General features: G+C 41.5%; 1 protein-coding gene across 7 annotated transcripts in view; it reads left to right on the top strand.

Moving 5' to 3' along the window:
- The window catches only part of PIP5K1B (phosphatidylinositol-4-phosphate 5-kinase type 1 beta), a 264099-nt gene that overhangs the window by 114265 nt on the left and 131748 nt on the right, over window positions 1-18086 (top strand). For 6 of the 7 annotated variants that reach the window (XM_023539444.2, XM_064290554.1, XM_023539445.2 and 3 more), the window contains 2 exons: window positions 723-807; window positions 9510-9578. In XM_023539444.2, the coding sequence (XP_023395212.1) occupies window positions 9510-9578 (69 nt within the window). In that variant the 5' untranslated portion in view covers window positions 723-807. The remainder of the gene's footprint in view (window positions 1-722; window positions 808-9509; window positions 9579-18086) is intronic. The other variant, XM_064290556.1, reaches the window with a different exon arrangement.

The following is an 18086-nucleotide window of genomic DNA, read 5'->3' as shown; positions in this document are numbered from 1 at the left end:
GCCAAAGATAGGCCGTTTCAACAATTTTTCCATGTACAATTCAGTGACATGGGTTGCCTTCTTGCTATCCTTTTCCAAATGATTCTACAACCATTATTTTAAACTCATTGCCCCCTCAGCTTCCCATCCAACCTTTCCTTTTTACTTTGTGTGTCTCTGTATCTTTAACATTGATTTTAATGAGCGTGTGTCTCTTCCGATAAAAAATAATTATAGCAAAAGAGGTTTATTGAAGTGTTCTCGGAGGTTATGTTATCTATATGAAAATCACAGTCGATTTATCTTAGGGGTAATATTGAAGAACTGTCCACATTTAGCACAGGGTCTTCATTATAAAAGCTGTGGGAAATAGTTCTTCTCCATCATCAATCCCCGGATATTTCTGAGTGATGGGTTTGCTTTTATCTTATGGACATTGGGCATCTGGTAATTGGTCCGTGTCTTCTTTTGCTGTGGCCACAAGGAAGCTCAGCATCAGAAGGGAAGCTGTACAATTCACACAACTGCTCAGGGCCACGTTGCTGGTGTTCTCTGTATAGGCCTACTGCTGGTGCCGTCTTATTCTCTACCTTTCTTTTTCCCTCGTGTATATGCCTTTTTATTTTAACTGGCTACCTTGTATGTATGTCTTTAGCCACTTCTGATCTTTTTTTTTTTTGGGGGGGGGCGGCAGCGAGGAAGGGCTATGAATAAATAATGACCAGTGATTTCTATTCTAACAGGAACCTGGGAAGGAAAAGAATATCAGCAATGAATAGAACACTCATCACTAGCAACTACAGATGACTTGCCATTTTGTTTACAAAGGTATGGAGATAATGCATAGATTATTTGTTGTTAGGTGCTGTTGTTATTGTTAGATACCACCGAGTTGGTTCCAACTCATAGCCACCCCATGGACAACAGAACGAAAAGCCAACAGGTCCTACACCATCCTCACAATTGTTGCTATGCTTGAGCCCGTTGTGACAGTCACTGTGTCAATCCATCTTGTTGAGGGTCTTCCTCTTTTTCATTGACCCTCTGCTTTACCAAGCATGATGTCTGTCTTGGTCATCTAGTCCTGCTATAACAGAAATACCACAAGTGGATGGCTTCAACAAAGAAAAGTTTATTTCTTCGCAGGAAAGTAGGCTAAAGGTCCAAATTCAGGGTGTCAGCTCCAGGGGAAGGCTTTCTCTTTCTGTCAGCCTTCTCAATCTTCCCCTGGACTAGGAGCTTTTCTGCGCAGGAACCCTGGGTCTAAAGGATGCACTCTGCTCCCGGTGCTTCTTTCTTGGTGGTACTAGGTCCCAACTCTCTGCTTGCTTCTCTTTCCTTTTATCTCTTGATAAGGTGACCTGAGTAAGGATGGCGTTACAATCCCACCCTAATCCTCTCAACATAAAATTATAATCACAAAATGGAGGATGACCACACAGTGCTGGAAATCATGGCCTAACCAAGTTGATACACACATGTTGGGGGACATAATTCAATCTATGACATTCCTCCACCCTTTGGCCCCCCAAAAATCACATTCTTGCAATGTGCAAAACATATCCTATCATACCATAGCAAAAGTCTTAACTCCAAGTCCAAAATCCAAAAATTTCTCTTCATCTGTGAAATCTAGAATACAAGTTATCTGCTTCCAAAGGTACACAGCAAAACAGGTACAAGCTAGACATTTCCATTACAAATGGGAGAAACTAAAGGGAAAGGAGGCATAACAGGCACCAAGCAAGTTGGCAGAACACATTACATCAGCCCTCAAGAGTTGAAAATAATCCTCTTTTCTCTCAGACACTTTACACAATGGCCCTGCCCTCCAGACTCTAGGTATTGGCCACACTCTCCAGATTCTGAGTGGAGACCCTCAGCCCGGGGCTTCACTTCCGCCTTCCAGGCCCACTGGGACAACTACTCTACTCCCTCGGCTTTAGGTGCACCACTCTCCTCTTCCATCTGAGTGGCAGCGCCACCTTTAGAAACACCAGGGGCCATGGCTCCACCCTTTGAGACCCCTGAGGTCATGAACATACCTTTTGAGACTGAGGCAGCTCGGTTTCTTGTGTTCCTTGTCTCTTTAGCTTCCTTTTTCTGGTTTCTTGGCCTCTCGGCTCCTTGGGCCTCACACCCACATCTCCCTTGCTGGGGCAAGTGTTCCAAAGCTCAGTAGCTCCACTGAGAAGTGCCTGGAGGCACTCCACTCTGCCAGGAAGCCTCCTGCACATAGGCACTCAGCTCTCTCCCTGTCTTGGGGGGACATAATTCAATCCATGATAATGTCCTTCTCCAGGGACTGGTCCCTCCTGATAACATGTCCAAAGTATGTGAGACGAAGTCTCGCCATCCTCACTTGAAGGAGCATTTTGGCTGTACTTCTTCCAAGATAGATTTGTTCATTCTTCTAGCAGTTCATGGTATACTGAATATTCTTTGCCAACACCATAATTCAAAGGCATCAATTCTTCTTTGGTCTTCCTTATTCATTGTCCAGCTTTTCCATGCATATGAGGTGATTGAAAAGACCATGGCTTGGGTCAGGTGCACCTTAGTCCTTGAAGTGACACCTTTGGTTTTTTACACTTCGAAGAGGTCTTTTGCAGCAGATTTGCCCAGTGCTATATGTCATTTGATTTCTCGACTATTGCTTCCCCGAGAGTTGATTGTGGATCCAAGTAAAGTGAAATCCTTGACAACTTCAGTATTTTCTCTGTTTATCATGATGTGGCTTATTGGTCCAGTTGTAAGTTGGACAATATCTTCAGCGAATTCCACTGACTCACTACAGAGCTCTTACTTACCTCTTTTATTGTGTATTTCTTACAAATATTCCAGAACATGAGTCTAGCTCCGGACCTTTAACTTTGACATTATCTTAAAATTTAAAACAAATAAGAGAATAGAAATAGGAAATTGTGTGACCCACCACTGGCCTGCCTAAAAGGCTGGAATGCAGTAGATGTGTTCTTGCTGATGTAATTATTGTGTACACTTATACTTTTTCACTGAGGTAGCGGTTTCCTGAGTTTTAAATATAGCAGTGCTTACTGCAGAGTTCTTAGAGATGATAGCAAAATTTAAATATGAAAACCCAAAGCACTCATACTGCATCATCTGAAGATACTCACTAGCACGCCTGTGAATTTTCTTCCTCCTTTCTGTTATACGCGCATTGACAGATATGGGATTGTAATGTTTTTAAAAACAATGTCTGTAATCTGTGGTTACCTTGGTGTCCATAGTTACAAACGATGTACCTTAACAGGTGAGGAAACATAAGTAGAGGAACAAACAGTAGTCTCGCCTGTGACCATTTTAACAGGGATCTGTAGTTCACCAGGATGTCCCCAAGCATCTCATTTGCATCTTACACAGATGTCCTTGATTAACAGGTCCTGGGTGACCTTGGTTAAGCATCACTCTACAGAAAAAGCCTTTGAATCCAGGTGATATTTTATGGCCATGCTTTATCATTATTACCTATTTTGTGTTCCTTAAAGGGAATTTAATTATGGTGTTGAGCTGTGTTGGCAAAGAGTATTGAATATACCGTGGGCTGCCAAAAGAACAAACAAATCTGTCTTGGAAGATGTACCACCAGAATGCTCCTTAGAAACAAGAATGGTGAGACTATGTCTCAAATGCTTTGACGGGGTCAGTCCCTGGAGAAGGACATCATGCTTGGTAGACGGCCAGTGAAAAAGAGGAGGATTCTCAACAAGACGGATTGACACAATGGCTGCAACAATGGGCTCAAGCATCAAAACGATTGTGAGGATGGCACAGGACTGGGCAGTGTTTTGTTCTGTTTGTACATAATAGGGTCACTATGAGTCAGAAGCGACTCGGTGGCACCGAACAACAACAAAAGGAATTTAAAAATAAACAAAACAGGAGTTTACCGACTTATACTCTTACCTATTTGGAATCAGGGGTGATTTACAAAGTAATAAATACTTCAGGGCAATCTCATCATCTGTCCTTCAATGACGCCAATTAGCCAGCCTGTCATTCAGGTTGTTCTTTCAAGCACCCTTCAGAGTTGCTCTTGGAGTTTTTCAGTTTGAAAGCTGCAGAGCCTTAGAAGTGAAATGATTGGAATGCATTCTTTAGGGAGTCTTGATTCTTCTGTTGGCTCTTTAAACAGCTCAGGGTTCAAGAAAATCACGCTTTTCGTTATTATCATTAGTGCATGCTGTACCGAACTCACGTACATACCTTCAGAAAGAGATGGACTAAAGCTTTGCACAGACAATTTGCCAAAGAAATACTAATAACCAAAAAAGCATGGGAAAAATGTCCGTCCTTATGACTAATCAAAAAACACAAAATAGAATGATATTTTCCCCCTGTGGTTCAAACTAGCAAAGTGTTTTGTTTGATTTTGTTTGAAAATACTTGATGTGGTAGAGATACAAAGCATGTATAATATTTTAGCAGCAGTCATTGTCCCAGGAATCTGTGGCACTCTAATTACATATTCTGTTGGGTAAATATGTATAAGAACTTGGAGTACAGTTGTATTTGTCATAGAGATAAATAGGAAACCTCCTGAAGGTCCATTAATAAAGGAATGTTGTATTGTGATACATTTTTGTGATATAGTCTTTCAGGCATCTGACATTGTTTCTAATTAATATTTAATAACCTGGAAAATATTTATGGTATAAACTGAAAAGGTCAGGACACAAAATTGTATACAATGTAAAATCCTAGTTTTGTTAAAAAAAAAAAAAAAACACATTTGAAAAAGATCAGAAGATAAAATAGTCTAATGTTAAAACAAAACAAAACAAAAAAACAGCTGTCATCAAGTTGGTTCCAACTCATGGCAATGCCATGTGTCTCGAAGTTGAACTGTGCTCCACAGTTTTCAATGGCTGATTTTTTGAAAGTCGATTGCCAAGCCTTTCTTCCGAGGTGCCTCTGAGTTGACTCGAACCTCCAACCTTTCAGTTAGCAGCCAAGCATGACAACAATTTGCACCACCCAGGTTCAGCCAAATGTTAACAATCGTTATTTCAGGGCAATTGAATTAAAGTTGAAATTTTAATTTTCTTCTTTATGTTTTTTTTTAATACAGTAATTGTTTTACTTTTCTTAGAAAAAAATTACTTTTTCAATCATCAAATGATTGAAAATAATTAATAATTGCACATTTGATTAAAGCAATCAAGGAGTCTTCCTCATGTTTGTTTAAACTTATATCATTCCAAATTATTTTTCAGATAGTTCTGAGAATAGGTTAAGTCAGAAAAATGAAAATCTAGAGTGCACTGGCATTTTGTGTTTTTGAAATGTGGCTTAACTTCTATGTGGAGATTATTTCTGCTGAACTGTCTACAGCTGAAAGTCTTTCTCATTGCTAGAAAATGTTATAAGGCACGGATACTGCCATACTTTTCCCACCAGCTCTCCTAAGTCACCCTGCTGAATAGAGAACTGGTATTAGCTGCTGTCAAGTCGCCCCCGACTCCCGGGACCCTGACGTGGGTCAGAGTAGAACTGTGCTCCATAGGGTTTTCAGTGGCAGATTTTTTCAGAAGCACGTCTCTAGGCCTTTCTTCTGAGGCACCTCTGGGTGGACGTGAACCGCCAACCTTTCAGTTAGCAGCCAAGAGCTTTTGTACTGCCCAGGAACTCTGAATTGAGAATAGAGACATATTTTTCCAGGGTTTGCTGCAAAGGGGAGTGAAGCAGTGGGGAGAAGTGGGGCCAAGAGAAGGTTTGTTACTGGGATGGCAGAATGTTTGCTAATAGGAAAGAAATAGTGAAAATTTGATGAGGAGAGGGGAGAATTATAGGAGTCACGCCCTTGAATAGGTGAGGTGTGGGATCTTCCCAATTTAAATAAGCCTTTTTTTCTATGTAATGGAATTATTAACTTTAGTTATATTTATTGCAAATATTTTCCAGCTTGCCGTTTGCCTTTTAATTTCTGTATGACCCACAATGGTAGTATTCTCACCTCCCATGCGAGAGATCCTGGCCCCATTCTTGGCCGGTGCATCTCATGTGCGGCCATCACCTGCCTGGCAGGGGGGGCTTGCGTGTTGCTGTGATGCTGAGCAGGTTTCCATGGAGCTTCCAGACTAAGGCAGAGTAGGAAGAAAGGCCTGGTGATCTACTTGTGAAAATCAGCCAGTGAAAACCCTGTGGCTCACAAAGATCCAATCCACGACCAGTCATGGGCTGGCACAGGAAGGGACAGAATCTCCTTCCATTGTGCGTGGCATCACTGTGAGTTGGGGGTCTCTCGATGGTAACTAACAGCAACATTTTGACATTAAGAATTTGATAACTTTGTGTTGTTGTTGCTGTTGCTGTGTGCCCTGGAGTCGATTCCGAGTCATAGCAACGTTATAGGATAGAATAGAGCGGCCTCATAGGGTTTCCAATGTGCGGCTGGTGGATTTGAACTGCCAGCCTTTTGGTTGTCAGCCGTAGCTCTTAACCAGTTCGCCACTAGGGCTCCAACTTTGGGTAGTCAAATCATTTTTTTTTTTTCCATTGTAATTCTTCTGTAACTTTTAAGCTTATAAAATGATTTATCAGATAAATTAAAAACAAAAACCCAAACCGTTGCTGTTGAGTTGATTCCGACTCATGTGACCCTACAGGACAGAGTAGAAGAACTACCCATCAGGTTTAGCAGCTGAGCTCTTAACCACTGTGCCACCAGGACTCCATCAGATACTCAGTTATATGTTCTCAAAGTGATTATCCAATTTGAGTTTGTTTTTTGGGGTGATGGGGTGGCATGATAAAGGGTTTGGTTTGTTTTTTACCTTGAACCTAGCATTATAAAACTTCCAGGCGTTTGAATTTCTCTAGTATATTATTCACAACCATCAACATGTTATTATAAAGAGACTGGAAAAGTCAAGTGTTCCTTAAATGAACTAAGCAGTGTGGGAAGTAGTGGTTTACGAAGCATCCGTCCCTGAAGAGTCCGTGTTCTAATTTGGACAGATTTAATATCCGCAAACAGAGCTGAAAAATGATCTAGGAGGACAGTTTGATTGGTGGACAGTCGGAAGTATGGAAGGGGCACGGTGGGTCAGTGGCAGAACTCTCATCTTCCACGCGGGAGACCCGGGTTCGATTCCAGCCAATGCACCTCATGCTCAGCCAGTATTGGTCTGCCAGGGGAGGTTCGTGTGCACCGTGATGCTGGACAGGTTTCAGCAGAGCTTCCAGACTAAGATGGCCTAGGAAGAAAGGCCTGGCAATACACTGCCAGAAATCAGCCAGTGAAAACCCTCCGGGTCATGACAGTCTTATCCAGAGTCAGTCATGGAGATGGCGCAGAACGGGACACTGTTTTGTTTCGTTGTGCACGGGGTTGCCACGAGTCAGCTAACGACAATGGTAGGTATGATGAGATTGGCTTGTCGTGGCCCCTTCTTTCATTTTTAGAATGTTTCCGTCCCAGCGAACTCATGGCAGTGTGGGTAAACCCTGTGGTTTATTTCCAGCTCAGAGAGATCCCTGGCAAATTCTTCAGTTTGGCACACACTATGTTTATTACCTTTGTTTACTACATAAAGTAACTGGCTTTAATAATTCAGATGAATTAAAAGTGAAATGTGAAAATTCTACCATTAAAAAGAGAAGAACAGGTTTGAACTTAGGATATCTTCCAGTGAGAAGATATATTTGTTTTTTCTAAAAGCGTTGGAAGAAATCACAAAGGTAAAGTCAATAGTTCTGAGCACATAAAAATGTCAAAACTTTTCTATTTAAAAAAGAAGTTAAAATGCATAGAACAACATGGGAAAATATTAACAGTATGCTTGGTAACAGGCTAGTGACCTTAATACATAAAAATCAATTTGCTAAAACACAAAGATTCCCAACAGATAAGTAGGCAAAAGAAAGGAACCTTAAATAGAAACATAAAGAGCTAAATATATATATATATATATATATATATATATATATATATATATATATATATGACAACAATGTTAACTCTGCTAGTAATTTTAGAAGTTGCAAATTAAAACCAGGAAATTCTTTTACCTGTCAAATTAGCAAAGATATTTAGAATAATAGTCATTGCTAAGTGTGTTGTTAAAGAGTTCCCACCTGTTGCTGAGACTAGTGTGAGTGGGTGTATTCTACTTGGAAAGAAAGTTAGCAATATGTAGTTGGAGCTTTACATTTTTTAGTACCCTTGTAAGACCTAAGGAGCCCTAGTGGCGTGGTGGATAAGAGCTCAGTTGCTAACCAAAAGGCTGGCAGTTTGAATCCACCAGCTGCTTCTTGGAAACCCTATAGGGCAGTTCTACTCTGTCCTATAGGGTCACTATTAGTTGCCATCAACTCGATGGCAATGGGTTTAGTTTTGTTTGGTTTCTTAGTATGACCTGGGAGCTGTGGTGGCTCCGTGGTTAAGCATTTGGCTACTAACCAGAAGGTCGGCAATTCGAACCTACCCAGTGTGCTCTGAGAGGGAGAGACCTGGCAACTTGCTCCCATAAAAGTTGTTGTTGTTGTTAGATGCCATTGAGTTGATTTTGAGTAGAACTGCCTCATAGGGTTTTCTAGGCTGTAATGTTTATACAAGCAGATCACCAGGTCTTTCTCCCAAGGAGTCACTGGTAGGTTCAAACTGATGTTTCTGTTAGCAGCTGAGCACTTAACCACTGTGCCACCAGGGCTCCTTCCGTCTTTTTGCCATATGGGGTCACTATGAGTCAAAAATCAACTCAAAGACACCTCATAAGAACAACAGTATGACCTGGTAATTCCAAGAATCTATTCTAAGAAAACATTCAAGTCGGACGAAGATACAAGCACAAAATACTATTGCTGTACTGTTTACAGAAGCGAAAACCTGGACTTAGCACAACCGTCCTCCCGTATTGCCATTATCAAATGAAGTATTAACACACAGCGCGTTCACATATGCCGTATCTTGCAATGGAAAACAAGTATTTTTACAATGAAGGCTTTCTTAATCTCATGGGAAAATGCTTGTAAGTGTTCAGTAAAAAACACAGCACAAGATTGTATTGTAATATTATTTTTAGAGTGAAAATGCCCAGAACAAAAGGTAGAAACAAATACGACAAAATGTGAATAGTGGGATTGCCCGAGGGTAATAGGATTATGCAGGAAATTTTGGTTCTGCTTCATATTTTTTGGTACTTTCCAGATTTTTTTTTTTCTTACAGTAGGCATTTATAACCAAAGAAAAGTTAAAAAAAAATAAGTGACTTTGTAGAAAGACATATATACACATGTGCTGGGCTTGGACTTGCGTAGCATCGTGCTTACAGCATCTGGCAAAGTAAGGTACGGGCAGAAATGATTTAGAAGTAAAGATTTATTATAGAAGGATTGGGGAACATGGATTTTTCCGCAATGTCTTCTTTTCTTGGAAACAATAGCTCTAATAACCAAAAGAAAAGCGCAGTTAACCAAAATAAATCTTTTGGTTAACACTGAATTATAGATACATTGTATCTCAGAGTCCAGCCATGAGTTCCAATGGGTACCTTTTTCTCTCCTAGATGTCATCTGCTACTGAAAGTGGAGACGCAGCCCCAGGAAAACAAAACGAAGAAAAAACCTATAAGAAGGTGAGTTAGGGTTTTATTTCTTCGCTGAGACAGAGGAATCCTGCGTGACTGTTTGGCATGTCAGCGTTGTCCTCGGCCTTTCCTTCTTTCTCCAAAGCAGTTTTGTTTCAGTTGCTGTCTTAATTCCCTCCTGCTGCTGTAACGAATTCCCACGGGCTTGGTGGCTTAACACAGACAGATTTACCGTCTGACAGTTTGAGAGGATAGACGTGCCGCGTGGGTCTCACTGGGCTAAGATCACGCTTCCGCAGGCCTGTGTTCCTCCTGGAGGCTCTAGGGAAGAAGCCATTCCTTGTCTTTTTATTCTCCTTTATACAAATAACCCAAAAATGACCAGTTGCCGTCGAGTCGATCCTGACACATGATGACCCACTGTGTGCCAGAGTACAAATGGGCCCTACAGCGTTTTTCATTTTTTAAATTTTATTGTGCTTTAAGTGAAAGTCACAGCACAAGTTAGTTTGTCATGCAAAAATTTATACACAGATTGTTCTGTGCCATTGCTTTTAATCCCTGCGACGGGTCGGCATTCTCCCCCTTTTCACCGGGGGTTTCCCATGGCCGTTTGTCCAGTTTTCCTGCCCCTTCCTGCCTTCTTGTCTTTGCCTTGGCACAGGTGTCGCCCATTTTGGCCTGTATACTTGATGGAACTAAGAAGCACGTTCCTCACGTGTGTTGTTTGTTTCATAGGCCAGTCTAATTGTTGGCCGAAAGGTGAACTTTGGGAGTGGCTTCAGTTCTGACTTTGCAGGGTGTCCGGGGGCTATAGTCTCGGGGGTTCCCTCCAGTTTCTCTCAGACCAGTAAGTCTGGTCTGTTTTTATGCATTTGAATTTGTTCTGCTTTTTTCTACCACTGTCTGGAACCCTCTATTGTGATCCCTGTCAGAGCAGTTAGTGGTGGTAGCTGGGCACTATCTAGTTCTTCTTGGTTCAGGAGGGTGGAGGGTGTAGCTCAAGTGGTCCATTAGTCCTTTGGACTAATATTTTCCTCATGAGTTTGGCTTTCTTCATTTTCCTTTGCTCCAGACAGGATGGCACCAATAGATGTATCTTAGATGGGTGCTTGCAAGCTTTTAAGACCCCGGATGTTACTCGCCAAAGTAGGATATAGAACACTTTCTTTATGAACTGTGTTATGTAATTGACCTAGATGTCCCCCGAGACCATGGTCCCCAGCCCTTGGTCCCAGTAAATTGGTCCCCCAAAGTGTTTGGATGTGTCTAGGAAGCTTCGGTGACTTTGCCTTGATCAAGTTGTGGTAACTTCTTGTATATTATGTGTTGTCTTTCCCTTCACCGAAGTTAAGACTTGTCTGCTATCTAGTTAGTGATTTCCCCTCTCCACTTTCCCCTCCCTCATAACCGTCAAAGATTGTTTCTTTCTGTGTGCAAATATTTTCTTGGGTATTTATAATAGTGGTCTCATACAATATTTGTCCTTTTGTGATTGATTTATTTCACTCAGAGTAGTAATGCCCTCCAGATTCATCCATGTTGTGAGATGTTTTGTGGATTCATCATTGTTCTTATTATTGTGTAGTACTCCATTGTGTGTATGTACCATAATTTGTTTATCCATTCATCTGTTGATGGGCACTTAGGTTGTTTCCATCTTTTCATTATTGTGAATAATGTTGCAGTGAACATGGGTGTGCATATATTTTGTTCATGTAAAGGCTCTTATTTCTCTAGGATGTATTCCTATGAGTGGGATTGCTGGATCATATGGTATTTCTATTTCTAGATTTTTAAGGAGGCGCCCTATTGTTTTCCACAGCGGTTATAACATTTTACACTCCCACCAGCAGTGCATAAGAGTCCCAATCTCCCTGCAACCTGTCCAGTCCATAGGGTTTTCAATGACTGATTTTTTGGAAGTAGATCACCAGGCCTTTCTTCCAAGGTGTGCCTGGGTGGACTTGAACCTCCCACCTTTTAGTTAGCAGCTGAGCACATTAACCGTTTTCACCATTCAGGAACTCCCTCATACCAGTAGATAGAGTGATATATTATGTACTGTCAGGAACATGTCTCCATACCTTTAGATAGTCTTCTTCAGCACCAAGTACTCCTAGTAATTTTGAGGGAGAAACTATCCCGGCTAACATCCCCCAACCCAGAGGAGCTGTGGTGTGACTTCCCCACCTCAGGAAGGACCTGCTGGGGACTTGCCTCCACAATCCATTTCCTTGCTTTTCCCAGCTTCTAGTGACCACCTGCATTCCTTGGCCCAGGGCCCCCTGCCACCTTCAAAGCCAGCTCAGTCTTTCTCATGCTCCATCACTCTGGCATTTTGAAGGACCCTGTGGTTACATTGAGCCCCCTTGGATAATCCAGGATAATCTCCTTACTTTTGAGTTAGCTGCTCTGCATTCAAGTACAAGTTCCAGAGTCTCTTCTGACATCCTTTTGGTCTTTTAAATTTTTTTATTTTTTTAATTTTTCTGTCTTTTTAATGACATTTTGCTTTCTTTGTGTATCATGTCCTTGATGTCATCCCACAATTCGTCTGGTCTTTGGTCATTAGTGGTCAGTGCATCAAATCTATTCTTGAGATGATCTCTAAATTCAGGTGGGATATATTCAAAGTTATACTTTGGCTTTCTTGGACTTGTTTAAATTTTTTTCAGCAATTAATGGTCTGTTCCGCAGTCAGCCCCTGGCGTTGTTCTGACTAATGATATTGAGCTTCTCCATCATCTCTTCCCACAGATATAGTCGATTTGATTCCCACGTATTCCATCCAGTGAGGCCCATGTATAGTTGCCATTTATATTGTTGAAAAAAGGTATTTCCAATGAATGTGTCATTTGTTGTTGTTGTTAGGTGCCGTCGAGTTGGTTCCGACTCATAGCGACCCTATGCACAACAGAACGAAACACTGCCCGGTCCTGAGCCATCCTTACAATCGTTGTTATGCTTGAGCTCATTGTTGCAGCCACTGTGTCAATCCACCTTGTTGAGGGTCTTCCTCTTTTCAGCTGACCCTGTACTCTGCCAAGCATGATGTGCTTCTCCAGGGACTGATCCCTCCTGACAGCATGTCCAAAGTATGTAAGACGCAGTCTCGCCATCCTTGCCTCTAAGGAGCATTGAATGAATATGTCATTGGTCTTGTAAATTCTCTCGTGATCTCCCACGTGGCTTCTATCACCAACACCATGTTTTCCAACTACTGATCCTTCTTCTTTATTTCCATCTCTCGAATTCCAATCACCATTAATTATCAATGCCTCTTGATTGCATATCTGATCAATTTCAGACTACAGAAGTTAGTAAAAAATCAATTTCTTCATCTTTGGCACTCATTAATGGTTGGTGCATAAATTTGAATGCTTGTATTAACTGGTCTTCCTTGTAGGCTTATGGATCTTATCACTGACAGCATTGTACTTCAGGATAGATCTTGAAATGTTCTTTTTGACAATGAATGCTACGCCATTCCTGTTCAATTTGTCATTCCCAGCACAGAGACCGTATGATTGTCTGGTTCAAAATGGCCAATACCAGTCCATTTAAGTTCACTAATGCCTAGGATATGCAGAAATAATGAAGTGAAATAACTGAATAGAAGATTTCAAAAGATGGCTTGAGAAGACAAAGTAATATAATAACATGTACAAAGACCTGGAGATAGAAAACCAAAAGAAAGAACATGCTCAGCATTTTTCAAGCTGAAAGAACTGAGGAGAAATATCAAGCCTCCAGTTGCAATATTGAAGGATTCTATAGGAAAAATACTAAATGACACAGGAAGCATCAAAAAAAATATGAAAAGAATACACAGGGTAACTGTACCAAAAAGAATTGGTTGATGTTCAGCCATTTCAGGAGATAGCGTATGATCAAGAAGGAAGAAGTTGAAGCTGCACTGAAGGCATTGGTGAAAAACAAGGCCCCAAGAAATGATGGAATACCAATTGAGATATTTCAACAAACAGATGCAGTACTGGAAGTGCTCACTTGTCTGTGCTAAGAAATTTGGAAGAGAGCTACCTGGCCAGCCAACTGGAGGAGATCCATATCTGTACCCATCCCAAAGAAAGGTTATCCAACAGAATGTGGAAATTATCAGAGTATCATTAATATTGCACAAAAGTAAAATTTTGCTGAAGATTGTTCAAAAGCAGTTTCAGTGGTACGTTAACAGGGAACTGCCAGAAATTCAAACCAGATTCAGAAGAGGACATGGAACAAGGGATATCATTTGCTGACGTCTGATGGATCTTGGCTGAAAGCAGAGAATACTAGAAAGATGTTTACCTGTGTTCTATTGACTATGCAAAGGCATTCGACTTTGTGGATCATAACAAATTATAGATAACATTGTGAGGAATAGGAATTCCAGAACACTTAATTGTACTCATGAGGAAGCCGAGGCAAAGAGGCAGTTGTTTGAACAGAACAAGGGGATACTGAGTGGTTGGACATCAAGAAACATGTGGGTCAGGTTATATCCCCTCACCGTATTTATTCAATCTGTATGTTGAGCAAATAATCCCAGAAACTGGACTATTTGAAGAAGAAGGCGGCATAAAGATTAGAAGGAGTCTCATTAACAACCCTTGATATGCAGATGACCCAACCTTGCTGAAAGCAAAGAACACTTGAAGCACTTACTGATGAAGATCAAAGACTATAGCCTTCAGAATGGATTACATCGCAACATAAAGAAAACAAAAATCCTGACAGCTGGACCAATAAGCAACATCATAATAGACAGGGAAAAGATTTCATTTTTTTTTGAATCCACAATCAGTGCCCATGGAAATAGCAGTCAAAAAAATCAAGGGATGTGTTGCGTTGGGAAAATCTGCAAAGGACCTCTTTTGAGTGTTGAAAAGTAGTGAGGTCAGTTTAAGGACTAAGGTGTGCCTGACTCAAGCCATGGTGTTTGCATTCGCCTTGTATGCATTTGAAAGCTGGAAAATGAATAAGTAACACCCAAGAAGAATTGATGCCTTAGAATTATGTTGCTGGCAAAGAATATTGAATATACTATGGAATGCCAGAAGAACGAATAAATTTGTCTTGGAAGAATTACAACTAGAATGGTTCTTAGAAGCAAGGATGGTGAGACTATGTCTCGTATACTTTGGACGTGTTATCAGGAGGTTACCAGTCCCTGGAGGACATCATGCTTGATAAAGTAGAGGGTCGTCAAAAAAGAGGAAGACCCCCAATGAGATGGATTGACACGGTAGCTGCAACAGTGGGCTCAAGCATAACAACGATTATGAGGGTGGCTCAGGACTGGGCAGTGTTTCGTTCTGTTGTACATAGGGTCGATTGATATGAGTTGAAACTGACTTGACGGCACCTAAAAACAACAACAAAGTATTAAAAAGCAAAGATGTCTCCTTGAGGACTAAGATGTACCTGGCCCAAACCATGGTATTTTCAGCTGTCTCATATGTGTGTGAAAGCTGGACACTGAATAAGGAAGACTGAAGAAAAATTGATGCATTTGAGTGATGGTGTTGGTGAAGAATAGTGAATATGACATGGACTGCCAGAGGAGTGAACAAACCTGTCTTAGAAGTACAGCCACAATGCTCCTTAGAAGCAAAGGTAGAAAAACTTCATCTCACGTATTTTGGACATGATATCAAAAGGGACCAGTCCCTGGAGAAGGACACCATTACCTGGAGAAGGTAAAGTAGAGGGTCAACAAAAAAGAGGAAGACCCTCAACCAGACGGAATGACACAGTGGCTTCAACAGTGGGCTCAAACATAGTAATGGTTGTGAGGATGGCACAGAATAAGGCGGTGTTTCTTTCTATTGTACATGGGTTTGCTAGGAGGAACCTGCTCGACTGCACCTGACAACAACCATCTGTTTACTTTAAGGTCAACTAATTAACCTCAGTTTCCCCTGCAGTCTTAATGCCACTTTGTCCTGGGGATTAGAACATGAACATCTTTAGAGACATGGGGGTGGGCATTATTCTGCTTACCACCCAAAAAAGAAAACAACAACAACAACAACGCTTTGCTGTAGAACAGATTCAGGCTTGTGGTGACCCCACGTGTTAACAGAGTACGACTGTGCTCCATAGAGTTTTCGATGGCTGTGATCTTTTGGAAGTAGATGGACAGGCCTTTCTTCTGAGGCTCCTCTGGGTGGATTCGAACCACAGATGTTTTGGATGCCAGTCAAGTGCAAACGATTGGTGCCACCCGGGAACCTTCTGCCTACCACGGTTACCATGGTGTAGAACCTTGAGGAAAGGCAGTTACTTGAAGACGCTTCTGATTCCTAACCAAAGGCTCTTACGGGTGTGCCATGTGCCCTGTGTGTGGATCCTTGAATGATGCACCACTTCCCTCCTAAGGGGCCCTGGTGGTGCAGTGGATAAGTACTCAGCCACTAACTGAAGTTTTGGTGATCTGAACCCACCAGCAGCTCCACAGGAGAAATACCTCGTGAATTTCTCAAAGATTATAGCTTAGGAAACCCTATGGGGCAACTCTACTCTGTCGGGTGGGGTTGCTGTAAGTCGAAATCAACTCCAGGGCGCCTAGCAACAACAACACTTTTCACCTGTTAAAATTTTACATGTTTTCTCTTGTTCTGTTTAAAGAAGTAATTTAAGCACCGACGCTCCTCCCCCTCCCCTTTCTAAGCATCTTAAGTTTCCTGTCTTCAGCCCATTTCACAAAAGCCTTTTCCAGGCTTCCCAGGGTGTCTTGCCTTTCCACTCTTTGACTTTGATAAATTCTTGGTTCCTAGCAACCAGTCTAATGTTCATAAACATGACGGGGCAAAATACGTCCCCAGGTACCACTGCGTGATTATAAATCAACTACACATTTTCACTTTTAAAAGTTCCTGCCATCGGGTTCTGTTCGGGGTGGGAGATTTGCGTATTGAAAATTTATTGTACCCTAACTTTGCCTTTTACTCTTTCATGGGTCCTAGCGAGACATTTTGTCATAAGTACATGAATCATCTAACCTGACCATGAATTCAGGCTGCGGAACTCACGTGATATGTATTTCCTGTTCAGTTTTCATCTGGGAGAACATGCCCTTTATTGTGGTGTATTTTGTCTGGCTGACTTCTCTCTTTAGCCAAATCTAGAAACTTAAGAGGCTGGCATTCAAAATGACGGTGGAAGGGTAGGTAGGATGAAGATTCAAGGACTCAGAAGTGTCAGATTGTTGTTGTTGTTAGGTGCTTCTTAAGTCAGTTCCACTCATAGCGACCCTGTGTGCAACAGAATGAAGCACTACCTGGCCCTGCACCATCGTTGCAATCGTTGTTATGCCTGAGCCCGTTGTTGTAGCCACTGCGTCAATCCATCTCATCGAGGGTCTTTCTCTTTTTCATTTACTCTGTACTCTACCAAGCATGATGTCCTCCTCCAGTGACTGATCCTGCCTGATAACATGTTCAAAGTATGTGAGATGAAGTCTTGCCAGCCTCGCTTCCAAGGAGCATCCTGGCTGTACTTCTTCCAAGGCAGGTTTGTTCATTCTTTTGGCAGTCCATGGTATATTCAATATTCTTTGCCAACACCATAATTCAGAGGCATCAATTCTTCTTCAGTCTTCCTTATTCATTGTCCAGCTTTCACATGCATATGAAGCAACTGAGAATACCATGGCTTGGGTCAGGCACACCTTAGTCCTCAAAGTGACATCTTTGCTTTTGATTTTAAACAGGTCTTTTGCAGCGGATTTGCCCAATGCAGTGTCATTTGATTTCTTTCTTTCTTTTTTTTTTTTTTTTATTATACTTTAGATGAAAGTTTACAGAAACAACTAGTTTCTCATTAATCAGTGTACATACTGTTTTATGACATTGGTTAACAACCCCACAACATGTCAACACTCTCCCTTCTCGACCTTGGGTTCCCATTACCAGTTTTCCTGTCCCCTCCTGCCTTCTAGGCCTTGCCCCTGGGCTGGTGCACCCCTTTAGTCTCGTTTTGTTTTATGGGCCTGTCTAATTTTTGGATGAAGGGTGGTGAGCCTCAGGAGTGACTTCATTACTGAGCTAAAAGGTTGTCCAGGGGCCATACTCTTGGGGTTTCTCCGGTCTCTGTCAGATCGGTAAGTCTGGTCTTTTTTTGTGAGTTAGAATTTTGTTTATATTTTTCTCCAGCTCTGTCTGGGAACCTTTATTGTGATCCCTGTCAGAGCAGTTGATGGTGGTAGCCACAGGACTCAGTCTGGTGGAGACATGTCATTTGATTTCTTGACTGTGGCTTCCATGGGAATTGATTATAAATCCAAGTAAAATGAAATCCTTGACAACTTCAATCTTTTCTCCATTTATCATGATATTGCTTATTGGTCCAGTTGTGAGGATTTTTGTTTTCTTTATGTTAAGGTGTTACCCATACTGAAGAAGGCTGAAGTCTTTGATCTTCATTAGTAGGGACTTCAAGTCCTCTTGGCTTTCAGCAAGCAAGGTTATATCATCTACATATTGCAGGTTGTTAATGAGTATTATAATGAAATGTGCAAAGACCTGGAATTAGAAAACCAAAAAGAACATG

Source organism: Loxodonta africana, chromosome 9, assembly GCF_030014295.1.
Source record: "Loxodonta africana isolate mLoxAfr1 chromosome 9, mLoxAfr1.hap2, whole genome shotgun sequence".
Classification (NCBI taxonomy): domain Eukaryota; kingdom Metazoa; phylum Chordata; class Mammalia; order Proboscidea; family Elephantidae; genus Loxodonta; species Loxodonta africana.
This window is presented reverse-complemented; position numbering and strand designations above follow the sequence as displayed.